The sequence below is a fragment of the Lithobates pipiens genome, unplaced genomic scaffold (genome assembly GCF_037356315.1).
Source record: "Lithobates pipiens isolate NorthernLeopardFrog02 unplaced genomic scaffold, aLitPip1_a1.2 Scaffold_3, whole genome shotgun sequence".
Lineage (NCBI taxonomy): Eukaryota > Metazoa > Chordata > Amphibia > Anura > Ranidae > Lithobates > Lithobates pipiens.
Genome location: NW_027507790.1, coordinates 108,193,597 through 108,221,078, shown reverse-complemented (window position 1 = coordinate 108,221,078; position 27,482 = coordinate 108,193,597). Strand labels below are relative to the sequence as shown.

The 27,482-nt window shown below is 44.2% G+C and overlaps 1 protein-coding gene across 1 annotated transcript; it reads left to right on the top strand.

Moving 5' to 3' along the window:
• The first annotated feature begins 2,389 nt into the window (after nt 1-2,389).
• Nucleotides 2,390-26,945, top strand: LMNB1 (lamin B1). The gene is made up of 11 exons (XM_077462163.1): nt 2,390-3,149; nt 19,826-19,982; nt 20,106-20,231; nt 21,230-21,400; nt 21,831-21,956; nt 22,110-22,330; nt 22,586-22,811; nt 22,891-22,995; nt 24,220-24,339; nt 24,459-24,578; nt 26,446-26,945. Exons 1-11 carry the CDS (start codon nt 2,791-2,793, stop codon nt 26,476-26,478), a joined length of 1,764 nt encoding a protein of 587 aa, XP_077318289.1. The 5' UTR covers nt 2,390-2,790; the 3' UTR covers nt 26,479-26,945.
• Nucleotides 26,946-27,482: the final 537 nt, after the last annotated feature.

Below are 27,482 nucleotides of genomic sequence, written 5' to 3'. Positions count from 1 at the left end.
AAGAGGCTTTATTCATCTGTAAATTCCTGAAACCTTGTTTATCCAACCTGTCAGGTGAGGATAAAAAAGAGAATGCAGCGGGGTGTCTCCCCTTCAAATTTATAGTTAACCAATCCTGTCTGGTTGTGGGGGTGGAGTCAGAACCCAGTGTGTGCTTTTCCACTCCATACAAAACTAAAAAATGTAAAATTTATCATCAAATACCGTAATTTTCCTTTCCTCATGGACTCCATGGCAGCCTATGTGTGGGTTAACCCTGCCTCCTATCCAATGCTATAGGACCCCTCTCCCATAAAGATTGCATTCCATTACTAGCCAACTCATGGCCAAATGGGTGGAAACTTCTGCTATGGAGTCCATCTGGATAGGAATATTACGGTAAGTATTTGATAATTAATCTTCCATTTTCCTGACAGACTCCATGGCAGCCTACGTGTGGGAAGTAGCCAGTCCACACGGGTGGGTATGCTGATCAAATAGAAATTTTATTTGGCCTATCAACTGACAGGACTCTTAAACCAAAGCTCACAGGAGATAGAGATGCAGGCTCTATGCAATAATTTGCCATTAAAGTATTAATGGAGGCCCATGAGGCTGCTTTACAGATGACGTCTGGAGCCACATGCTGGGCTGCTGCTCACAAAGCCGCCATACCCCTGGTGGAATGTGCCGTCACCGCTTCTGGAGGAGCCAAGCCCTTAGCTCTATAAGCTTCCTGGATGGACTGGATTATCCAGGCCGCAATTATTCTGGATGAAGCTCATTTCCCTCTGTTATTGCCAGAGAGCAAGATGAACAGGGAGGCGGAGCGTCTAAAGGAAAAAGTAATTTGAAGGTATTCCTTCAGTATTTCACCCATATCTAGAGGATGAATTTCAGAGGACCCCGGGGTCCTGAATGTAGGTAGGACAATTTCTTGGTTCCCATGGAACAGTGAAGAAACTTTCGAGTTTGAGCCAAGCATGAGGATGAGGACCACCCGAACTGGGAAAAAAAGTCAAATTGAAGAATCCTGACCTTGCCAGCCGTGTTGCACGTCTCCTTCTGGGCATACGCAGGCTGCCCCCCACCACTTGGGGCATACATGCCTGAAGCCACAGACCCACCCGTGGCAGGGCCCTGGGCTCTCCACACCGCTCTGTTGGCATGTGAGACATTGGCCCGCTCAGGGCTTATTCGACCGATTCGGACGTGAGGAGATTTAAGTGTACACCTTATAGGTCCAAATGAATGACAAAAAAGGAACGCAGTCTCTAGTGGTTAGCTCAAATTTTTGGAAGTGGGGTCCTATAGCATTGGAGAGGAGGCCGGGTTAACCCACATGTAGGCTGCCATGGAGTCTGTCAGGAAAAAACTACTGTATTTAACTGGAGTTGAGTTTTACTACTACTCAGCTAATCAGATTGATCATTTAATTGGCAAGACAGTTTTATTCTAAAGCTTATCTCTGCACAGCATATTAGCTCATTATGAAATACTTACCTTAGATCGCAGCCCTCATATTGCAGCCCAGTCCATGCCAAGGGAGCTGACATTTTGCCCTCTGCATTCCTTCCGGGTTCACGGCTCCGTGCCGTGAGTGGCCGGAGCCGCAATGACGTCACTCTCGCTCATGCGGAAAGGAGTCTTTTTCCCGGTAGCATCTCTCGGCTTTCAGAGCGCATGGGCTGCTGACGTCAACGGCTGTATGCAAAGTGAATATCTCCTAAACCTTACAGGTTCAGGAGATATAAATTTTACCTACAGGTACGCCTTATTATAGACTTACCTGTAGGTAAAAATTACAAATGAGGGTATACAACCACCTTAAATGAATGGATGTGAATTGAAGAGGAATGCAGTACGGGTTCCTGTGCGGTTCATAGCGTGAACGGAGACTTACCTGATCTGAGGACAGAACATTACCACACAGATACATTGTATACTTTTACCCTTTATCAGTACAAAGTCTTCTGACTGGTATTTTGTACTTTCCTCCACCATGGGGTTAATAACCAGTGTGTGATTTTTTTTTTTTTGTGAATGGACTTATCTCATTATTTTGTGGTATTTACCTCAAATTCAACATTTTACTATTGCACGTGAAAAAAAAAACACACGGATAATTGTTTGTGAATTGCGATGTGTGACTTCCTGCAGACGGTTTGTGCGTAGCACACAACGCTGTAGTGTAGTACACACAGGGGAGACTGCAGGCTTGTGCTGGACATTGTTTAGTTTGATGTGAACGCATCTTTCAATATCCTCACACGCATCAGCCCAGCCAATAAGCATGCGATGTCACACCCCCCAATCGCCTCATCCCCTGGGCTGGGCGGGGCTCCTCCCTCCATTGTATATGCCGCCTAGCTAAGTCTTCAATTTGAATCTTCTATCAGACAGCTGCTGATTGGTAGCGGGGCACCACGTGCTCGTTCTGGCGCCATATTGAGACCAAGCCTCAACTTGATCCTGGCGGGGAGATCATTTGCTGGTGTATTGTTGGGCACGCTGGAATTCATTTTTACAATTTGAATTAAAGCGACGAAGAGTTTTCTGTGACCGGAATCCGCTGGGACGGATCTGATTGGCTGGCTCGCCCTCACACGGGATTTCGTCTGTTTAGCCGGCTGTGTGGAGTTTTTTTTTTTTTCCTCGTTGTAGCCCGCGGTGGACGACCCCTGGGTCACGTGACTTGGGGAGCACACTGCCCCCTCCAGCACCTCAACTTCATTGTAACCAGCCGGCCGGTCACGTGACGGGCACCCTGGTCACCTCACAGAACCCGAGCTCCGCGTCTTCTCCTTCCTCATGGCGACCGCGACTCCCAGCAACCCCCGGCATTCCAGCCGCCGCAGCAGCATGAGCACCCCGCTCAGCCCGACCCGCATCTCCCGGCTACAGGAGAAAGAGGACCTGCGGGAGCTCAACGACCGCCTGGCCGTCTACATAGACAAAGTGCGGAGCTTGGAGAGCGAGAACAGCGTGCTACAACTACAAGTCACCGAGCGGGAGGAGGTCCGGAGCCGGGAGGTCTCCGGCATCAAGGAGCTCTATGAGAACGAGCTGGCCGATGCCCGCCGGACCCTGGACGACACGGCTCGGGACAGAGCCAAGCTACAGATAGAACTAGGCAAGCTGAGGGGGGACTACGAGCAGATCCAGAGCAGGTGAGTGCCGGGGAGGGAGCGGACAATGGCATCCATTCACACACCACTCTTTAAAAAGAGGAGTCCAGCCTCATCCAATGAGAGCTGATGGTGACGGTCACATGGCCTCATCACTGAGCCCTACGACAGTGCCGTGCACTCACCTCTAACTGTATTCTGTGCTATTGTCTGCCAACCAGATCTGTACATCATTGGTCTGGTCTCATCGCCTGTACACCCCCATCACGGGTCAGTCCTCATCTAAACCACCTATACCCCCCCCCCCCCTCCCCTAAATCATTGGCCAGTCATCATCTAAGTACTCCATTTACCTCCCGTCGCTGTTCGGTCTTAATCTAAATGCACTAGAACCCCCCCCCCCCCAAAAAAAAAATCATTGGTCTGTCATCTAAACACGCTATGCCCCCATCACTAGTCAGTCCTCATCTAAACCCTCTATACCCCCCAATCACTGGCCTGTAATTTAAGTGCTCCATTACACCCCCCCCCCCCCCCCCAAAGCAATCACTGGTCTCCACACCACCCAAGCTCCCCTAATCACTGATCAGTCCTCATCTAAATGCTCTATAACCCCCAAATCAGTGGTCTGTCCTCATCTAAACCCTCCATATTTCCCCCCCCCCCATATCACTGGTCAGTCCATTTTGTCACGTGAGTGTTTATAATGACATCATTAGACCCTCAAAATAGGGCACCATTTTAAAGTCTTCTAAACAAAAACGTGCCAAACCGGCGGCTCATCTGGCGTGGGAGGCTTCAGCGTCTGAACTCATTTATTTTTTGCCTTCAAAGAAAAGCCTCTAAACGGAACCGCTTAAAAACAGCGTACATTGGATGAGTTCAGGGCAGCTGAATGTGCCCAACTACCTCTGAACATGTTTACCAGCAGCGGTGTACATGAAGCCTTGGCTGCATTTCGTTTACAGGCCTTTTTCATTTTTGGCCAATCCTGGAAAAAAAAAATGCCTCTGGGTTTGCTCAATGTCGCTCCAGCTGATGTGTTGATCAGCTGGCTTGATATCAATGCAGCGCAATGTGCGGATCGTCAAAGGCAATATCTGATGATCTGTTAAGTGCAGAGAGATTGAAATTGTCAGATTCTGCCTCACTGTTACAGGGTGAGTTGTGGGTTTATTGAACAGCGTGTTTTCTGTCTGTTGCACAGCGGCTTGTGTGTTAAATGGCAGGTTTTAGGGCGGGTAAAAAATGCACACAAAACCCACCCTGCAATCAGCTGGAGTGACGTTGCATGCGCAGACCCATCAGCGGCATTCTTTGATACAGGGCACTTCTCGATAAAACACCGGCCGTGGATGAGTCCCAAACTAAACACTCTGTTGATCAAGATAAAAACGGTGCATACCATTGTGCCATCGTTTGTTTTCCTCAACCAAATATAGTATGTTGGATCAGGTACTTTTTGATTGCGGCACAAAAGTTGCTCATAGCAACTGGCACACTAATACAAAAATCTGCTAGTCCATCACTCTCAACACCCCCCCCCCCCCCCCCCCACAATGCTGCTGTCCCAAGGTGCTCCTTCATCCAGAGTGGGGACGCTCTATGGCATGCCATGGGTGATGCAACTTTTTGTTGCAGGAAAGTCCCTTGGTTCCCTCATGAAAATGGTTGGTTAATTGGGTGGGAATTCCTCCCACAGAGCTATTTTGTTCTCCCTGTGGGGCAAGGGGCATCACTGCTGGGAGAATAGTGGTTATTTGCTAGTGGCATGCTGGATTTACTCAAATCAATCAACTTTATCAGCCTGCCCATTCACAGATCAAATCTCAGCTGATCCTTGCTGAAGCGGCCAAGATTCGAACCATCTATGGCCACTTAATACACGAGGTGCGTTTATGGGGGGGGGGACTGATGCAGCCACCAATTCCAATGTATTTTGTGTGCATAGCCCTGCAAATGTGTCTGGGTCCAACCCTGATTCCTCTAAACAGTCTCGGATGTTCAGTGAGCACAGGTTACTTGGTTAAAGGCTTGTCACACCATGTCCATTGAGCTGTGATTGTCTCAGTTCCCACACTGTGTCACATCAGACTCTAAATCCCTTTATATTGTGAATGGGGTAAACAATTGACTTGGTGGTTGATAGCTGTTTTGGTGTGCAGAGGGTTAAGTTTAATGCATTAGGTTTGTAGCCTGCTAATAGAAAAATGCTTATTGTTTTGGTGGCTACAGCCCTATCCTGTCAGCGAGCTGAGTGGTGTTGGGTGTTTCCCCTCCCCCCCTCTCATTCAATTCTCCAGAGCAGTAACGTTGCCTTCATATTGCTCACACCCACTACACTTCCTCCCAGACTGACAAACACAATCTCTTATCTTTTTGGCGCTAAATTGTCTTTTCACTGTAAATTTTTATTAAGATGCCAGTTCTAGCATGGTCCGTTTTCAGCTAGATGGTATCTGGTGGCTGTTACTTCAGCATGCATACACCAATGTCATTGGTGGCATATAGTAAATACCTCCTAAGCGGTGCATGTATAGGAGATATTTACAGTACCTATAGACAGGGTGACTTTGACTTGTCATTTTAAATCGCTAGTAAAGTCTTGATTTAAATCATAATTTTTAACCACTTAAGGACTGAGCCTCTTTCTGAGACTTGTTTACAAGTTAACAGTAGTGTGGTTTGAGCACCATTTTCATATGCGGATGTTAGTCATGTATGCATGTACACAAGCTTGATTTACCCTTGAGCAATGATATGGAGACGGTTGGCTTCCATGTTACCCTCGCTCATCTCTATGTCGGGCCACGAGAAGGACTGGATTGCCTACCCTGCTGCCAACGGCTTCAGTAAGCGTTGGTGGGAGGGGGGCCCCTCTCCTGCCCGCTGATAAAAGTGATCTTGTGGCGAATCCGTCACAGAGACCACTTTTATTTCAAACCAGACTGCTCACTAAAGAGGAAACCGGGGTTATGGCAGCTTGCTGCTTCCATACCGATGTATGACAGTGGGTGGTCTGGAAGTGGTTAAAGGCAACCATCCTATCTCTCCTGCAGCGGCTCCTCTGACCTGCTGTGAACTCACTGACAGTCCCATTCACTTTAATGGAATGGGTGGTGATGTGGCAGGGACATAACAAGGTAAGGGATGTGGCTGCAGTAGGTGAGTGGATGGCCGCTAACAGGTTCTGCCTTGATAGATCTGAAATGACAGGTGCTCTTTAAATGTAAGGACTTATTTTTGCTGGTAGTCAGAATCTTCAATATTTGCAAACAAAATGAATGATTCCTTTCCTAGAATAAGCTGCTGGGTTAGTAAAACAGCAATATCAGAACTGATTTAATCATACTGTAGTGTACATAGATTTACAAAATAATGGGATAAAGAAATATTCCTGAGCTTTGTTTTAGCTCATGGTTACTGTGAAATTGTGTAAATGCATCAATGCAGTGCATGTTATTTCAACTTTGATTCATTGTATGAGTTTAACAAATGTAAATATTGCAGCATATACAGCCTCATGCTCAATTTCATGCTGAATAAGCTAAGCTATACCTGGTTATTCTGCCAGCAGCCTAGGCTTCCTGAATCGTTGACAATGGAAACTGGTTACTTCAGTTAACTGCAGGTTTTGCATTGTCACTATCTAGCAAGTTCTCTGCAAAAGTGTACCAGATAATGTAGCTATGCCTGACATTCTGAACACTGTTAGCCTGTGATTACACAGGCAGCCATGCCCCCAGCTGTAGATTGACAGCAGAATCTGAATAGAGCATTGTCAATACAGCATTTAGTACAGAAACTGACTCTGTAGTCATCCTGCAAAGCTCAGGAGACAGTAACCCAGCAGCCATGGGATCTTCAAATTTAATTTAAGCTAATTGGCCAAATGCGACTTTGTGTGCAACAAAAAATGACCACCTAACTGGAAACTCTTCTTCCCTTCAAATGTACAGTTTAGTGTGTTGGCTTCTTGCTTACTCAGCTGGTTATGTCAGTTTAGAAGTCTAGGGTAGGATTGGGTGACTTAACTTGCTGCACCCTGGTCAGTATTTGCTGTGGCAGCTGCTGCTGGAATGTTGCCCAGTTTGTAATGTGATCTTTCACAGCTGAACTTCACTTTCCTTGCCGTGTAAAATGCTGCGCTTGAATGCATCCTCCAGCTAACGTGCTTTTGGGTTTGCTTGCTTATTTAATTGCCATTAATGAATGGGTTCTTTAAACAGTTTTTTTTCAGAGTGCATGTAAATGCCCAAAATCACTATTTAACTTGCAGTATGGCAGGGTTCGACAAAACCCAGGTCGCAATGGCGACTGGAAACTGCACCCTGGCACCTGGGTTACACTGCAGCAGTGGTCAGGATTCCTCCCATGTGGGAATTTCTGCCTAATCAGATATTTCAGCTAGATGTGTTTTGGTCATGTGTGGGTGAGAGGCAGCGAGGGTGACTAACAGTCACCAGCGCTCTGCTCACGGAGCTCTGAGAACTGAGTGATCAGCAGTCTTTGTTTGCTCAGTTCTTGGTGTTAGAGCCAGTGGGGGGGGGGGGGGGACCAATGATGCATCCGCCTAGGTAAGTACAGTGCCTTGGGAAAGTATTCGGCCCCCTTGAACTTTTCAACCTTTTGCCACATTTCAGGCTTCAAACCTAAAGATATAACATTTTTATTTTTTGTGAAGAATCACCAACAAGTGGGACACAATTGTGAAGTATAACGAAATCTATTGGATTTTTGAAACTTTTTTAACAAAAAAATGAAAAGTGGGGCATGCAAATTTATTTGGCCCCCTTGCGTTAATACTTTGTAGAGCCACCTTTTGCTGCGATTACAGCTGCAAGTCGCTTGGGGTATGTCTCTATCAGTTTTGCACATCGAGAGACTGAAATTCTTGCCCATTCTTCCTTGCAAAACAGCTCAAGCTCAGTGAGGTTGGATGGAGAGCGTTTGTGAACAGCAGTTTTCAGCTCTTTCCACAGATTCTCGATTGGATTCAGGTCTGGACTTTGACTTGGCCATTCTAACACCTGGATATGTTTTTGTGAACCATTCCTTTGTAGATTTTGCTGCATGTTTGGGATCATTGCCTTGTTGGAAGATAAATCTCTGTCCCAGTTTCAGGTTTTTTGCAGACTCCAACAGGTTTTCATCCAGAATGGTCCTGTATTTGGCTGCATCCATCTTCCCCTCAATTTTAACCATCTTCCCTGTCCCTGCTGAAGAAAAGCAGGCCCAAACCATGATGCTGCCACCATCATGTTTGACAGTGGGGATGGTGTTTTGAGGGTGATGAGCTGTGTTGCTTTTACGCCAAACATATCATTTTGCATTGTGGGCAAAAAGTTTGATTTTGGTTTCATCTGACCAGAGCACCTTCTTCCACATGTTTGGTGTGTCTCCCAGGTGGCTTGTGGCAAACTTTAGACGAGACTTTTTATGGATATCTTTGAGAAATGGCTTTCTTCTTGCCACTCTTCCATAAAGGCCAGATTTGTGCAGTGTACGACTGATTGTTGTCCTATGGACAGACTCTCCCACCTCAGCTGTAGTTCTCTGCAGTTCATCCAGAGTGATCATGGGCCTCTTGGCTGCATCTCTGATCAGTCTTCTCCTTGTCTGAGCTGAAAGTTTAGAGGGACGGCCAGGTCTTGGTAGATTTGCAGTCGTCTGATACTCCTTCCATTTCAAAATGATCACTTGCACAGTGCTCCTTGGGATGTTTAAAGCTTGGGAAATCTTTTTGTATCCAAATCCGGCTTTAAACTTCTCCACAACAGTATTACGGACCTGCCTGGTGTGCTCCTTGGTCTTCATGATGCTCTCTGTGCTTTCAACAGAACCCTGAGACTATCACAGAGCAGGTGCATTTATACAGAGACTCGATTACACAGGTGGATTCTATTTATCACCATCATTCATTTAGGACAACATTGGATCATTCAGAGATCCTCGCTGAACTTTGGAGTGAGTTTGCTGCACTGAAAGTAAAGGGGCCGAATAATTTTGCACGCACCACTTTTCAGTTTTTTATTTGCTAAAAAAGTTTAAATTATCCAATAGATTTCGTTCCACTTCACAATTGTGTCCCACTTGTTGGTGATTCTTCACAAAAAATTAAAATGTTATATCTTTGTTTGAAGCCCGAAATGTGGCAAAAGGTTGAAAAGTTCAAGGGGGCCGAATACTTTCGCAAGGCACTGTATTTCTAAAATTAACAAACTTCTCTTTTTAATAGGAGTAGGCTACAAATAATTGGAATGCAAATGTATGAAAAATAGTACTGCAAAAATAAGGAATTTAAAAGTCCAATGCTGAATCATTTGGAAAAATGTACTTGGTGGCAGGGATTTTCAGATATCTGAAAATCCCCAAAATGTGTGCCATTGACCCCACTTAGGAACTACTTGCCAAAATGCGTACCTATCCTTTTACAGATGGAGGCACACGTGTGTGTGTGTGTGTGTGTGTGTGTGTGCCAAAGTAGGCTATTGGTTCCAGAGACTTGCCCTTTAAACACCACTGTCCTTTTTCACAATTCCTCAGGTGTATGTTAAATGCTTAGTGATTTTTTTTTTTTTTTGGGGAAGTCTGAATACAGCCTTTGTTTTCTGTTCTTAGCTGACAGGAGTGGCACCCGGTGTGATTGTCTACTGCTGTAAACTGCTTTCAAGGTTCAATGCGTTGTGCGTTCAGAGATGGTATTCTGCATACCTTGGTTGTAATGAGTGGTTGAGTTACTGTATCATATCGAACCAGTTTGCCCATTCTTGTCCACACAACCACCACTCTTCTTTCTCTTTTTTTTTTTTTTTTTCCTGTTCGGACCAGAATCAGATCGCATGTCTGTTCACACATGCGATCCGATTCATGTCTGAACTGTCAGTTCGCAGTGCGATATGCAAGCTGAAATGGGGGTGTCAACATGACACTCCCTAGCAGTGTGAACTGCTGTGCGTGTCGGGTGTGATGCAGGGTTCTCGCATCGCACTAAATCACCTCTTCCCCCAAGTCTCCTTTACCACGTCTAGATGCCTAAAGGCATTGAGTTGCTGATTAGCAATTTGTCAAGCAATTGAACATGTGTACCCAGTAAAGTGGCCAGTGAGGGTTTGTAGCGGGTATTGTGAGGATTAGAGGGCTGTCAGGTAGGCTGTGTAGTCTAGTTCTGGGTGATTTGTCCAGACCAGTCTAAAATGGAGAATTCTCCTGCTCTCCCTTTTGAATGTCAGCCTGCCCCGCCGGCTGTCAGAATCCTGAACTGTGGACCGCATACTGACTGACAGTATTTCACCCATCTACTTTTGGCTTGTCAATGAAAGGCTGTAAGGTGGGAGACAGCTGACAAAGCCACCTACTGAGCAAAATTCAGTTTATCACCGGTGTTCTGTCAGTGTGTCTGGCCATCGGATGGTGTCCGCCCCGAACTGCGCAGTACGGAGTAGGAGACTCCAAAGAATGGCACCTGCGCACTGAGTCCAGGTGCAAGCCTCACCATCCAAGTGGACATACGGTTGCACATAGTAACGGGGCCCCTCATGGGCTCTCTTCGCTCGCCACACTTCGGGCACGTCCTCGCTTCACTCGGCTATTTTTTATTCTAAGTATGTCCACTTGGATGGTGGGGCTTTAACCTGGACTCGCTGCGCAGGTGCGGTTCATCTTCAGAGACTTTCGGAATGTCCTTGTCTGTACGCGCAGGGCGGACACTATGTGATGGGGGACACTATTTGACACATCACCAGCTTAGTGGTGGTAAAGGCAGGGTTTTGTTTACCTATTATATATTTTTTGATCTTGTGTTCTTTTCATTAAGATCAAAAGCCTTTTGTGTGTAGCAGCCTAATATTTGTCTGAGCCCATCTCTCTTCAGCGTTGCTGCTCTCAATCAGGGGAGAGGGTGGGGCCAAATCACGGCTCCATGTCTGAATGGACACTGATTTATGGCTTGGGTGCCCCGTAGCAAGTTGCTTGCTGTTGTCAGTCAACAGTAGGGAGGTGCCAGGAGCTCCAGCGAGGGACCTGAGAAGACGAGGATCTGGGCTTCCTTGTGCAAAATCGCTGCACAGGGCAGGTAAGTATAATGTGTGTTGTTAATTGAAGAAAAGGCTTTAGTATCACTTGGGCTCGGTTTCCACTAGTGCGACTTGGGACTGAAATGTCACATGACAAGCCGTACCGTTCATATCTGTGTGACTTCAAAGTAGTCCCTACGCTACACTTTTTTTTTTTTTTTTTCCTCGTCGATGCGACTTGAGGTCCATAGACCTCAGGAATACACAGGCATCGCTTCAAGTCGCGGCAAAAAAAACTTGTGTGATTTTGGTGTTGCAATAGTGGAAACTGAGCCTTAGTGAACTTGTTTTCCACAGTGTAAATGCACTGGTTCCCCTTATTTCCCCCCACCCCAGCAGCACTTGGATGACTTTGTAAATGTATTATCCTGTCAAGGGGGGGAAGGAATACAGCAAACCAATTGGTTTGCCATAATCCTTTCCTGCCTGCAATCTGAAGATCAATGTTTAACATGTTGAGAAATATTCATACAAATTCCACTTTGACTTGGTGTATAGCACTATGCTTCTAGCTGTGATATCACACTATTGCAACTGAGCTCTATTAAAGGGATTGTAAACCCTCAGGTTTTTCACCTTAATGTGATCTTTGCATTAAGGTGAGAAACCTCATGTGATGCAGCACCCCCCCCCCCCCCTTTTTATTTATTTATTTTTTTTTCTTCCCTAAACCAGCGACTGGGACACCAGCTCCAGCGTGTCTTGGGTCCTAAATGGATAACTTAATAGTAGCACAGCCATTGGCTCCCGCGGCTGTCAATCTAATGCAGTGATGTGGGAGGCAGAGTCCCGTGTCAACAGATGCAGGGCACTCGAAGAGGAGGAGCCAGGAGTGCTGCTGAGGGACCCTAGAAGAGGAGGATCGGGCCACTCTGAAAAACCAACTGCACAGATGAAAGTATGACAAATTTGGTTCCCAATTGTTAAAGGGATTGTAAAGTTAACATATTAAAAAAATAAAATTAAAAAATAAAAAATAAAAAACAAACATGTTATACTTGCCTCCCACTGTGCAGCTCGTTTTGCAGAGTGGCCCCAAACCTGCTCTTCTGGGGTCCCTTCGGCGGCTGTCTCTGCTTCCTCCCGCAGGTACTCATCACGTTCATGCGAGCTCCCTCGCATGGTGAGAAGCACCTGCAGGCACGCTCCCGTGATACAGCCGGTGGCTATAGCTACCGGCTGTATCACACGGCTCCGTGTCAGTGGACGTGATTGACAGCAGCGTGAGCCAATGGCTGCGCTGCTTTCCAGCCAATCAGCGGCCAGGCTGAGTGGTGAAGAGTAAGTCGGGGACGAGCGCAGGACTTTCGAGGGGTGAGGTAAGTAAAACGGGGGGGGGGTGGGGGCTGGGGGCAGGCACTGTCAGATGTTTTTTCACCTTAATGCATTAAGGTGAGAAAACATTTACCTTTACAACCCCTTTAAAGCATATGTAAAGGTTCTAAAGTGTGTGTGTGTGGTGTGTGTTTGTTTTTTTTTTTTTTTTTTTTTAGTTCTGAATGTGTATTTTGAAAGGAAGATATTTAAACCTGAACTCCAAGTAAATATTGGTTAGTCACTAATCTGGATCAGGCATGTAAATTGACCAGGGGTAATTGGGTAATTTTAAAGAGGAAGTAAACTCCCACTCTGATGCTGCTTTTCATTTAGTCCATTATAATTTATCAGACTAGCCACTGTAATAGCTTGTTTGTTTCATAGTATTTACTTGTGCCAATATCTGTTTCCCTTTGTCAGACTTATCAGCTTCAGCAGGGACCGCCCTGTCATCCGCTGGCTCGGTGGGGATAAACGGAGCAATTTCCCCCGCTGAGCAGGTGGCTCATTACAGATCGTTCCTGTGTGTAATGTACAAATATGTATTCTATATCGTGTACCAAATCAAAGCCTTGTAATCAAAATAAATGATGTTACTTAGGCAGGGCTTGACAAATTTGCTTGGAATCTAGGAGCCAGCTTAAAAAGTTAGGAGCCAGGTCAGTAACGGCGATCTGGGCCTGACATGGAGACGAGTGAGGGGAAGATAGCGGTTTGTCGCCATTCCATGAGTGGGTGCAATTTTGAAGCGTGACATGTTGGGTATCAATTTACTCGGCGTAACATTATCTTTAACAATATAATAAAAATTGGGCTAACTTTACTGTTGTCTTTATTTTTATATATATATATATATATATATATATATATATATATATATATATATATATATATATATATATATATATATATATATATATATATATATATATATATATATATATATATTTTTATTAAATAAATTATTTTTCCCAAAAAGTGTGCTTGCAAGTCTGCCGCGCAAATACGGTGTGAAAGACAGTATTGCAACAACCACCATTTTATTCTCTAGGGTGTTAGAATAAAAAATATATAATGTTTAGGGGGTTCTAAATAAAGGGAAGGAGATGGGCAGGCAATAAAAAAACAGTGAACGCTCCATTAGCATTGCTGGTTGTCATACCAATGGCCACCACAAGAGGGTGCCCGATTCCAGAAGGAATCATAGGGCCGCAGAAGGCCTCAAAGCTGCGGCCTCAATTACCGGCTGCCGGCGGAACGGCCCGACGCGATCACGCCGGGGGTGTCCACGGAGAAAGGATACCCCCAGCTGTGCTGCGCCAGGTCGCTAATTCTAGTCGCAAATGCGACCTGGCGCCCGGGTTTTGTCAAGCCCTGTGCTTGGGTATGCAAATTAGTAATTTACTACTTTAACCCAATTGCAGTTGCTGCTAAAATTTGGCCTAGGCATCAATGACTTCTGGTTGTGATGGGATGAAAAAGGACCTTTACTGTGGAAGTTTCTCCCAAAAAAGCAAGTGGAGTGTAAAACTAGTTAACTGTATAGCCCGTGGTCTCCCTGCAGCTGATCTTTTAACTATTTGACTTGTGCCTTCATACATGGCACTGTGGGTTGGTAGCAATCTTGTCAGCGGTACAGGGGTTTGCATTCTTGTCAAAGCTGCTGGCAATGGCTGGTGCGGAAATGTAAAGTAAAAAGGCTGTTTGATCCTGTCTTCTGTGATCCTCCCCTTCCACAGTCCCCAATTAATCTACTGATGGTGCAGAGCCCTAGGAGGCATTTGGTGCATATTGGTATGGTGCATCCGACCAGCTCCATCCAGACAGAGGGTTAGGGGTCATGCAGCCTCATGGGACAGTCGGAGGACAATGAAATCTCCTAGAAGCGTTATCCTTTGCCCGGGCTGACACTGATGGAATTCACAAGAAGTCTATAGCTGCTGACAAAAGGTATCTAGCAGTTTATTAAAATTGCATTTCCATGTACTATGGGAGACCAGATATAGTGAATGTGTGGTCCTGGGATTAGTAACAATTTAAGAAGCAAACTGCCTCCAAATCCTGGGGGGGGGGGGGGGGGGTTTACAAAAGCTTTCCTTCCCAATCTGCTTCCACTGGCCTCCTCTGTGTCCAGCTCCCTTCTGTGCACAACTATACTGTGTATATATGCACTGGGATTTTTTTTTTTTTTTTTATTATTCTGAGGCATAAGGCTGAACTTGGCTCACATTAATGATTGCAGGGGTTAACTGACTTGGAGGAAGTAAACACGCTAAAAAAAAACACCCTACAAGACAGGCATAATGAGCTAGTATGCATACGATCAAAGCCCCTGCAGAGGTCCTCCATCACTGCCATGATACCCGGAATGACTTCTGTGACTGGCTGGAGCTGTGATGAGGTCACTCCCGCACTTGCACGTGGGAGCCGTCAGTGACTGCGTGATCCCATTCATTAATCGGCGCACTCCGTGCACCTGCGCCATTGTCTATGTATATACCACAGAGAAGCATATGTAATGGAAGAGTTAATTCTTAAGGCTACATACACACTAGCGTCTCTGCTTTTCTCCTCAACGTCAGGGTTGCTGGCAGAGAAGATGTATACAAAATTGCACTTAAAATGCATGCACAATGTGCAAATTTAGGTGCTTTGTGTGTTTGGGCTTTAATGGATTTTGTTCGCTGGAATTAACACTCGAGCTAAATGCTTAGCATTTAGACTCATCAGGTGTTCGGTTATAAAGCTCCTCTCAACTGTACTGGGCATTTGTGGTCTGTCTGGATTTGTTGTGTGTTTGCACACTATTGTGTGCTGGATTTGAGTGAGTGGAAACGGGGGGGCCCCCCTCCCCCCCACCTACCAATACGGTTGTAAACACTTGCGTGCTGGACACATGGGCAACAGAGGTGCTTTTACAGGCTTAAGAATCCAAACGCCTGTAAAAGTGGCCTCAAGCCCAACAGGTGGGCTCAACATGTGTTCAGAATAAAAGTGCTTTCTAAATGTATTGCGTCAAATGTGTTTTTGGAGCTTTTGAGGATCCCAGTGTATCTTTAACCACTTAATCCCCAGAAGGATTTACCCACTGCCAGGTCGTTGTGTGTGTGATGCAGCACAGCGTCTTTAACTGACAATTGTGTGGTCGTGCGACGTTGTAAACCCCCCCCCCCCCCCCCACAAATAGAGCTTACTTTTGGTGCCATCACTTCTGAGGGTCGCCTTGGTGATGTTTGTTTGTTCGGGACTGCAACATTGTGGCAGACACAACAGAGGTGAAATGGGGGGGGGGGGGGGGGGGGGTGTCGGACTGATCACGCCAAAGGGGCCTAATGCTTTCACAATGACGCGCTGGAGTTTACCTGTACGGCCAGTGCAGTACATCTGTGGGTTATAAATAAATAGAATATTTAAACCTGCACTCCAATAGAATATGAATAAATGGTCAGGGGTGCTGCAACTACCGTATGGGCCAAACACTACTCAAAAAAAATTATATGCAAAAATAATCAAGTGATGGTGTTGTGCTCTAATGTGAGCTGTGATTATTTAAATATCCACTTACAACATGGAAACGGATATGGGACAAAAAAATGTATAGGTAAAATAATAAAACCGTGATCAATGAGCAAAATAGGAGTGAAAACTGGCCAAGTACAATAGCGCACTTAACAGCTAGCATAAATGGCTGCACTTTGCTTTAGACTTCTATTATATCCTGCAGGTGTGAGGCACTTTCTGAAGGCGCACCAGGTAATAACAGAAGTCTATGGCTCAGTGCAAGTAACTCACAGGTGTTCTGCCCTGCACCTGCGGATCAGTTTGAAAGCAGCCCAGTAACCACTGCAGAGGAGATGCCCATATATACACTGATTTTTAGTAATAAACGTACCTTTAAACAGTCTTCCATTCAGGTATCGTCGGCTGATGTCCCAAGCAGAGTGCATTTGGTATCACTCAGCCTGTGACAGGAGGCGGCGCTATACAGGAACCATCGGTTTATGCAGATCTGTAGCCACTTGCTTTCTCTACCGCTGGCTTCATTAACACTGATGCTCTGGTATGGCGGGTCGGCAACCCACGATCTGGATTTGCCAACCCACCATCCCAGAGCAGGAGGTCGTGGGCCACATCAGAGGGCTCTGCAAACCACTGGTTGTGCACCGCTGACTTAACTGTTGCATACGGTTTTCTGCCCTTTTACAAACTCCTTTTCAAATGAAGAAAAAAATTATTTTATGGAGCAATGCACGTGTTGCATGGTGTCTCTTTAGCAGCTGGCAAGCCTGATGAGGGAATGGAGACCAGGCCCCATATTCTACACCTTTTTGTTGGCAGATTGCACTCCCATTAGTCTTCTCTGACCAAAGTGGTGGCAAAAGTGTCAATCCTTGACAGTTTTGGGTTCTTACTAGGAGATCAGAGGACCTTTTGCAGTCATCAGCCCACAGGTAAGAAAGTGGAGTCTAGGAAACATGGAGAGGAGGCAGGGTGAATGCAGAGCTTGTTTTTACACACAGGCTGTAGCAGCTTTGGGTCTGTGTAATGCTGCTGCTAGCTGAGGGTTAATGGTACTTGCGTTTGGCAACAGATTTGTTGTTTTACAATCTAACCATGGGTTAAGACTTGGAGCCGGTTCACGTAGAGGCGACTTAGCCGCCTGACAAGTCGCACTCTGTTCTGTACAATGGCACCGTCCTAATAGGAGCAACTTAAGTCGTTCCGACTTGGAAAAGGGTTCCTGTACTACTTTGGGGGCAGTTTGCATTGACTTCTATATAGAAGTCGTTTTGCAAGTCGCCGCTGAAGTCATGTGCAGGTCGTCTGTTGGCCTTTAAAGCGGTAGTAAACCCGCAATTTTTTTTTTTTTTTTTTTTTTTTTAAACCTGCAAAGCAAAAGGCATAATGAGCTAGTATGCACCGCATACTAGCTCATTATGAAATACTTACCTTAGAACGAGGCCCCGACATCTCGCCCGATCCACGCCGAGGGAGCCGACATGCTCCCTCGGCGTCTCTTCCGGGTATCGCGGCTCCGGCGCTGTGAGTGGCCGGAGCCGCGATATCGTCACTCCCGCGCATGCGCGCGGGAGATTTAAATCCGGCCGGACGAGCGCTGCCGGATTTTCACGGAGAGAACCCCCTTGTGCGCATGCGCCGCTGCAGTCAGCGGCGCATACCGAGGGGAATATCTCCTAAACCGTACAGGTTTAGGAGATATTTTTTTTACCTACAGGTAAGCCTTATTATAGGCTTTCCTGTAGGTAAAAGTTAAAAAAGTGGGTATACAACCACTTTAACCACATAAGCCCCGGACCACAAATATATCTTTCTTTTGGTGGTATTTGATCACCTCTACGGTTTTTTTTTTTTTTCTCTTTTAAAAATAAGCAATTGGTTTGCACAAAAGTTATAGCTTTTACAAAATACGGGATCGTTTTTATTGCATTTTATATTTACTAGTGACTCCAATCGGCATTTATTTATTTTTTTCTGCGACTTTATGGCGGACACATCGGACATTTTTGGGGCCATTGTCTTTTATACAGCAGTCGGTGCTATACATCCGATTCCTGTATAAATGGCAGTGAAGGGGTTAACCAGGAGGTGGCAGCATAATGGTTAAGTGTCCTAGGGCTGTGTTAACTGTGGGGGCGTGGCTGTGTTGCAGAGATCAGTGTCACTTGTTGCTAGGCAGAACAGGGAGATGCTGTTTACATTACTCCATTTGAGACTATTGCGGGTATCCCCGTGGCGATTGAGTCTGCGGGACCCACGATCGGATTCATGTAGGTCCCAACCAGCGCGCATGCGATGGCACAGCTGCATATTCAAAGGGACGTACCTGTACGCCCATTTTCCTGTCCATGCCATTCTGCTGGCGTACATCGTCGTGCGCCGGTCAGGAAGAAGTTAAGTCAGTAGCTACAAAGGGCATAGCTGCTGACTTTTAATAAACCGGCACTTGCCTGTCCAGCGATTAGGCTGGTCGAAGCCTCGCTCCTCTCCCTCTCCTCAGTGCCTTCATTGATACTGTGGGCATGCGCGCATCACTCTATTGGCCAGCCAATTTTGTGGGGCCTGTGTTGTGTCCCAGAGGATCGCTGGCAGGGAGGGGCTGCTTAGGGCGAGAGGAGTCGCCTAGGTGGCCAAGAACAGGAAGGAGGAAGTTGCATTAAAGGGGGTAACCCCCCCCCCTCCCCCAATAGGACATGCCAAATGTGGCATGTCGGGTGAGTGCTTAAAGTGGAAGTTCTACTTTTGCGTGGAACTCCACTTTAAGTTTTCCAGCAACGTCAGGAGCATTTCCTCTAATATGCTCATTAAGAGATCCATAGTCAAAGCACCAACATTAAGAGGTATATGAAATTACTGTTCTCTTTTAGCTGCTGCTACTCACTCTGGTCTCACAGAATGGCTGAAATGGTTATAACTTTATTTTTAGTGTGTGTGCTTTGGGAGGGTAAAGAAATGTTCAGAAGAGGTTGCCTGAGCATCCAGTGTACGTTAGCCCTTACGCTAAACTGATAACCAATAAAGGCTTTTAAAGTGTTACCTATGGAGATTTTCATATACTGAAGTTTTTTTGCGTGTAATGTTTGGTATCTAGTGACACACACATGGGTTTTGTGTGCATTTATGTGTGACCTAGAAGCAAAAATACCGATTTCTACTTGTAAACAGTGTAAGGTCTGGTCTTAAAGTGGGTAATGCCTGAAGGTACTCCTTGGATGTTGTGCATCTCTGTGGCCAGGTTGAGTATTTTCATGTGGTATTATGTTTTTGGGTGTAATTGAAAATATGCCTTGTGTGAGAGTAACTTGTTAATGTCATCTTTGTGAAAACTATAATTTTTAATTTTCCAAACAATTGTGGGAAAAATACCACTACTTCAAAAAAACTCACCATGCATCTTAATACCATGGACGGTCTACTTTCCAAAAATTCATTTGAAAGACAGCTGTACAAATAGTCTTGCATAATTTATTACTATAAATACCATTTTATTCGTGTGTATGTATATTCCAAGTAACTTTCTCGCAAAAAAAAGATTTTTACTTGAAACCAACAAATGTCAGAAAAGGTTTTAGTGTTAAACTTTCATTTACAGTCTATTCCATTGACGACAAATTGTTTCAATGTTTATACTGAAGTTCAACTGATAAAAGAAAGGAAGAGAGAAACTTATCAGTCTGCCAAGAATCTAAACACATTCTTTGAGGGCTGTGGCTTCAAAAGAGCAGAGAATTGTGCAGCTCTAATGGAAATGCAACAATTGTTAGTGAATGAACGGCTAAATTTTATTTATTTTTCTTTCTCCCCCAGTTTCTCCAAGAAAGAAGCAGACTATAACGCCCTTCAAGCAAAGTTCCGTGACCATGAGGCCCTCCTTCACACTACTGATGCTGCCCTTGTCTCGGCACAAAGTGAGAAGAAGGCTCTGGCGCTAGAAGTGGAAGGTCTTAGAGCAGAGATTGAACAGGTAAGTACTGTTGCTGGTGTAGATGTTCTACCTAATGGCTTTTATTTTTATTTTTTTTTCACTGCACCTTTAACAGGTGGGAGAAGACTGAGTTTTTAATCATTCAAATTGTTTTCTTCTCAGTTTGAATCTGCTCTGGCAAACTTAAAGGCACAACTAGGAGAAGAGACACTGCAGAAAGTGGATTTTGAAAACCGTTGCCAATCTCTGATGGAGGAGCTTGAGTTCCGTAAAAACATCTATGAGGAGGTGAGTACTGCTGCTTGCACGATTATATGCAATAGTAGTCCACACCCCCGTTTCCCCAGGACATGGGAAGAAATAGAAAAGCGATTACATCGGATGTACTTTAAAGTGGTTGTAAACACTGTAAAACCACTTTTGCCTATAATAAGGCTTTCCTGTAGGCAAAAGTGGTTGTACAGTGTTTACAAACATGCACAGTTTAGGAGAGATTCACTGTATCTGCTGATGTCATCGGCACACTGAAGAAACAGCTCGTGCCACTTCAGCTGCTGTGCAGTTTCCAGCGGCTCCGTGACCTAATCAGACTGAGCCCAGGTCCCTGAAATAACTCCAGGGCGACATGTCGACTGTCACAGCAGTGTGCTGGGACAGCTGCAACAGCATCGTTCTAAGGTAAGTATTTCAAAATGTGCTAGTATGCTATGCGCCATTGGCTGTTTGAAGAGGGATATCATTGTTATGGTAGTAGCTAGCTGCCATAACCCTGGTATCCTCTTCAGCGGGTGGTCCATCTTCAGATAAGTGATCTCTGCAGTGGATTTGCTGCGAGATCTTTTATTGGCGACAGGAGAGGTCCCCCTCCTGCCGCTCTCTGGTGGAGGCGATTGTGTCGTCCTCCCTGGGTGGTGGGTGGGGGTGGCATCACATCTGTGACTCAGGGGAGTGCTTTTTAAAGAACCGGGAATAAAAGCTAGCAGCAGACCCTATTCCCCCTGAGCAGCCGTTCATATCGCTGAGCTCTCTGCTGCATAATGCCGAACTGTTCATAAAATGCAAGCTACAGAGTCTGCATTTTACAGTTTGTTTAATCTGCAGACTGCAGTGTATAGCAAAGAGAATCTGCTTTCCAATTTAAAATCGTGCTCGAACGCCAGCCAAACTGTGTAGTTTGAGAGGTGTGTGGGTTTTTGTCTTTTCTCTCTCCCCCCAATATATTGGATAAAGAACCTCATGTATTGCAATAAGTGGTTTTTACACCTTCTGTTTGCCTACCTTCACAGGAAATCAAGGAGACACGAAAACGGCATGAGACACGCTTGGTTGAAGTGGATTCTGGTCGGGTTGTTGACTATGAGCACAGACTTGCTCAAGCTCTTGCTGAAATGAGAGCACAGCATGAAGAACAAGTCAAAATTTATAAAGAGGAGCTTGAGCATACCTATCAAGCTAAGGTAGGACTTTTCACACTTCAAGATTGGGTTCTTAACACTGATTTAGCTTGCTTTGCAAAGAACCTAGTTTTAATGGCCCACACGTGTTACATTAGGCATTCAGGATCAAGAAAATTTGAGTAAACTGGTAGCTATAATTTGTACTTTGGAATTTTTTTTTTTTTTTTTTTTTTTTTTTATTATTTATCTTTTCTCTAAAAATTTACTCAAATTGAAAAATCTCATGCTTTGGTAAAATTTATGTTGACACAATTTTACTTCATATTTTTCTTCCTGTTTAACAACTTATTACTTCTCTGCCACACCATCTGCTGCGTATGACAGCAGTAATCGTATTTCCTTAGGAAATACTCTTTTCCTGTTTGGTAGTATCGGTGCGTCGATGTTCGTATTTGGTGTACTTCCTCATTGCATGCATTTTCTCTTTCAGCTGGAGAATGCTAGACTGTCTTCTGAGATGAATAGCTCTGCAGTCAACAGCACACGTGAGGAGCTCATGGAGAGTCGTCTACGTATTGATAGTCTCACAAGCCAGCTGTCAGACTTGCAGAAAGAGGTATGTGGTAGGGTGACACGTTGTATACTACTAAAACAAGAACTTGTTTAAGAACAGTGTGGGTCGGTGGGGGGGGGGGGGGGGGGGGGGGTTTATTTACTGAACTTGATATACATGTTTAGAAATGCTGTTTAAGATTGATTATATTTGCAGTCTAGAGCATGGTATGATCGTATGCAAGAGCTGGAAGAGCTGCTGGCTAAAGAGAGGGATTCTTGTCGTCGGATGCTGGCAGAAAGAGAGCGAGAGATGGCTGAAATAAGAGATCAAATGCAGCGCCAGCTTTTGGAGTATGAACAACTTCTAGATGTGAAGTTGGCTTTGGATATGGAGATCAGTGCCTATAGGAAGCTGCTAGAGGGTGAAGAGGAAAGGTGAGCCACTTGCTCCTCAAATTAAGCCTCATCAATCAGAAGTGGTCATTGCATCTCTGACTGGGCTTTGATGGATTTGATCATTTTTGTTTTTAGCTGTAATCTTGCGCATATATATATATATATATATATATATATATATATATATATATATATATATATATATATATATATATATATATATATATATATATATATATATATATATATATATATATATATATATATATATATTTATTTTTCTCTGGTAAACAGACTACAACTTTCTCCAAGTCCATCCTCCCGCGTGACTGTCTCCCGTGCATCTTCGAGCCGTGCAGTGCGAACTACTAGAGGAAAGCGGAAGAGGGTTGACGTGGAGGAATCTGAAGCCAGCAGTAGCGTCAGCATTGCGCATACTGCCTCAGCAACTGGGAATGTGTCCATTGAAGAGTTGGATGTGGATGGAAAATTTATCAAGCTGAAAAATAATGCAGATGAAGTATGTTACTTACACTCCTTATGTTCCTTCTCAGATCTCTATAATGTACAAATTTATAAATCTATGTATTCCTTTCCAGGATCAGCCATTGGGAGGCTGGGAAATTACTAGAATAATTAAAGACACCTCTGTGAATTACAAGTTTACCTCAAGATATGTGCTTAAAGCAGGCCAGACTGTCACAGTAAGTTTCTAGCCTTGTGGCTAACTTTCAAGTATTTAAAATGTCACGCTATTGAGGAGCACGTCTGGGCTGAGTGGAGAGCTGTTTTGTAAATTGCCATCTATCTAAGGTAGCAGTGACAGCTTGCGTTTTTTATTAGTACAGATAGCCTTTTATACAGAGTACAGCCATGATAAAAGTATGCAGAACCATGCTAACAAAATAAAATCTTATAGTGTGTAACATGGGTCCTTTCTGCATCTTTATTTGGTGGATAAATCTGCTTCTCTCCATTTTGGGGAAATGTCCTGATGCTTGGTATGGGTCTTAAAGCTAAAAGTAAAATGGAGGGGGGGGGGGGGGTGTTCTGGTCCGTGCAATGACTTTGCACAGAGCAGCCCTTATCCTCGCTGGTCTCCTGCTGGCACTCTTGGATTTTATATATATATATATATATATATATATATATATATATAAAAAAAAATTTTTTTCGATCTATAGCTCTCTTGGGGGGGGGGGCACTTAGAAGCACCATTAAAATTGGTAAGAGTTGCATTTCACTTTTGCATAAACTTGTAGAAAGCAGCGGTTTATTGGCTTGCTATGGGAGCACCTGAACTGCTGCTGTGTCCAGACAGAGCCATGACTCAACGCTGCCTCTCTCATTGGCTCACTGACTTTGACAGTAGCGGGCACCAATAGTGCATGCTGCTTTCTCAGACAATGAGGGAGAGTCCCTAGACTGAGGCTCTCACGCAACATTGGTGGCTCAGGTAAGGGGGGGGGGGGGGGGGATGCTGCAGAGTTTTTTTTTTTTTTTTTTTTTCTTCCCCCCCACTTAAAAACTGGGGGAAAATAATGGTATTGAATGAGGTGAACAGGTTGGTGCATGGGTAGTTAAAGGTTTACCTTTACAGAAATCTGTAAGGTGAACTTGCACAGATGCCCACCTCACGATGACTTTTTGGACATTCAGCTTGGGATTTCTAAGCCCCAGACTTGCTGATATACTGGAGCTTGCCATGGGCCAGGTCAGGGGGACCAGTTTAAGTTCACTTTACAGATTTTTCTGTAACAGTGAACTTTCCCTTTTACATTTTCCAGTATGTCTGCTTAAAAAAGCTCTTTAGAAAATGTCATTAGCTTGACTTTTTGCACTGTTAACAATCGGAATGTACAGTGACAATCCTGATCTGTAAGCTGATGCATGTTGGCATTCATTAACATTTTATTAACCCTTAATAGATTTGGGCTGCTAATGCTGGTGTCCCTGCAAGTCCCCCAACTGACCTCATCTGGAAGAACCAGAACTCTTGGGGCACTGGTGAAGATGTGAAGGTGGTTTTGAGAAATTCTCAGGGAGAGGTATGTGTCATAGTCAGAATGCCTGTTGACTATATTGTATTAAGACTGTGGAAGAGTTTGCTATTCTAGAATGTATTTTTACCAATTTGTTACAATTTCTACTATATTTGTTTCCTTAGGAAGCTGCTCGGCGATCCACTGTCTTTACAACCACTGTACCTGAGGAAGAGGTAGATGAAGAGGAGCCAGAAGAAGCACAAGAAATCCTTTTTGTGGAGGAGACGAGGCAGCGTCGGCAGGTAGGTGCAACTGCATTAGTTTGGCATATGTACAGTGGGGAAACTAAGCCCCCTGTGTCTGTCTCCAGAGAAACAGCCCTAGAGCATAAAGTTTCCACCTCCTGTGCTTGACGTAGGGATGTGTTCTTAGGGACATTGAAGAAAAATTCTAACACTGCAAGTTAATGCCAAATAGCTCAAATTTGGTCTTCTCTGGCCACAGCACTTTCTCCCTATCCTTCTCAGAATCTTTTAGATGTTCATTGGCAAACTTAAGACGGATCTGTACATGTATCTCCATTGCGGGTGCTACATGGCTTCAATCCATGGTGGCGTTTTTACCAATGGTTGGTTTTGGTGACTTGTCCCACCTGCCTTGAAATCCATTCACAAGCTCCTCCGGTGTAGTTCTGGACTGATCCCTCACTTTTCTCATGATCATCCTTTCCCATGAGCCAAAGTCTTGTCAAAGTGGACGGGTGTTTTTTTTTTTTTTTTTTTTTTTTTTTTTTTGTATGATGTGAGTAGTGTGTAAAATGTGTGAATTTTTACCCCTTCTCGACTAAAAAAAAACAAATCTTAATGACTAAGCACAATTTTGCAGTTTTGGCGGAAAGATGCAATGCATCACTCGCTATTCAGAAGGTAAACGTGGGGGCAGGCTTCAGTTGATGATCACTGCTGTAAAATGAAAAATATAAGTGCGGTGCTATTAATCTATTGTGTGAAATATCCAGTGAAATCGCATTATATTCAAATCAATATATGAACTGAGAAGTCACAATTGAACACATATCAGTGTCCTCAGAAGATAATGTGCACATCTTCACCAACTGTTATACCTGCTCACCTCATACATGAGTCGCTCAAAACAATTCCTTCCTTACAGCTATGGTTTCATCTCTTCCATATCCAACCAGCTACTCTGTATCCACTTTCAAATCCATAGCCTCCCAGGGGGATCGCAAAAAAAAATTCTTATATACTGCCCCACTGCTTTTCTCCTTCCTCCACTCCAGCATTATTACTTGGTATTCCTGATAAGGATATAATACTGTGGCTGCGTGACCTCACAGGCTTGGCTCTTCCCCCTCTTCATGCGCATTGCACTCTGATTGGGCTTTCTCAATACCTGTATTTGTAGAGCGGAAGAGCCAAGCCCATATAGTCACACAGCCACAGTGCCATATCCTATCGGGAATACCGACTAATAACGCTGGTGTGAGGCAGTATAAGATCTTTCTTGTGATTATTCCCCTGCTGAAGACATGATTTGCACAGTGGTAGTTGATATTGAGCGCACAAAACAACGCAGAAAATTGAACACTTATCAAATTATTTTAATAAATTGATATCGCTGGATATTTCACATGATAGCGCTGCACTTATATTTTTCATTTTATGTTGTATTGTGAATTCACTAAGTGTACAGCAGCTATGGAGTACTAATTAGTATAGTTTATAACACATAACACTTTAGGTAGGTGGCGCTAATTGTCTTTTTATAACATGATCACTGTGGTAGCAAAGCAGGCTATCACAGCGGTCGGGTGACCTGGAAACCAGTGTTCCAGGTCCCGATCGTTAAAACGGAGCCTGGGGCTCTGGGGTGAGACCCCAGTCTTTATGCTGGAGTGTGCAGTGCGCACAAAGGGAGATGCACAAATATGCGGCCCAATGGGGAAAAAACCCAGTCTAGCGGGGCTGCATATTCAAAGGGGTTAAGCACTCAACTTTACTCAACCCTTTTTGAAGTGCCTTTTCTGAACTAAACTTTTAGTCTGTCCCCCCCCCCATTGTAATATTGAGGCAATCTCAATTTTTATAGCAGTGAACGATGCTTGCTGTGTTTTCTAGTCATAACTGAACTTTCTTTTTTATTTTCCAGGCTTCACAAAACCGTGGCTGTGCTGTAATGTAAAACACATTTGTGTTTTTGTTTTGTTTTTTTGGTCTGATTCCAGTCCACCGATCTGAGCCTTTTTTGGGAGCATCATCTTCTGGCAGTGTACACATTTTAAAACTTAGAAATTGCTCAGGCTGATGGCCTTATTTTTGTATTTTAAACTCATTGGGCACACAATGTCCTGTTCAAATATTTGGCTAAAATGTGAAGCGACTAGTTTGTACACTGTAAAGTCCTGAGTCGTTCAGGGAAAAGTGATTAACTGTGAAGGGCCACACATTTTCATCTGACAGGCCTAAGCAATTCCTTTAAAAGGTGCTGTACATTTGGAGGCAAGTGTTTGTGCTTCCAATTTTTGTACTGAATCTTTATTTTCTATTATGAAATCAAGATTTTAAACCATTTTATCCTTTTGGCTTTCTTGCAAGGCGTTATTTGTATCATGCAAAAATCGAGCTGTTTTATTAAAACTTTTTAGTTTAGTGTGGTGGGTGGGTAATGTAACTATTTTTAAATATGAAACCATTACACACTTTTTTTTTTTAAATAAAAAGTAAAATAAAAAAATTCTACAGTTGTCTTTGATGTATGTGTTTTTAAGAGATGGATAGTTCGTTCTGTCCCCCTCTCAACAAACCTGTCAAGTGTTAACATGTATGACTGGTGTAACATAATGTTCATGGTTTGCAGCACACTATTCAAAATGGAGTTGAATCATTTCTTGGTCACCTGCAATCCAAGCTTAGATGATCACTCTTCAAAATTGGGCCTTCTACACTTTTCTGCAGCAACTCCTAATGTTTTGCTTTTTGCATACCTCAAATGTTTAGTATGCACAGGGTGGAATTGTTGTTCTTTAGTGTGCCATCTGTCTTTCTCTAGAAAATGGCATTATGCAAAAGGTTTTGCATATATGAACTATCTTGCTAACTACTAGGAGTTGAGAGAACGCAACTACAAAACAAACCTGGAAGCTGATTGGTTTCAATGCAAGAATGCACCAGATTTTGCACTCTCCA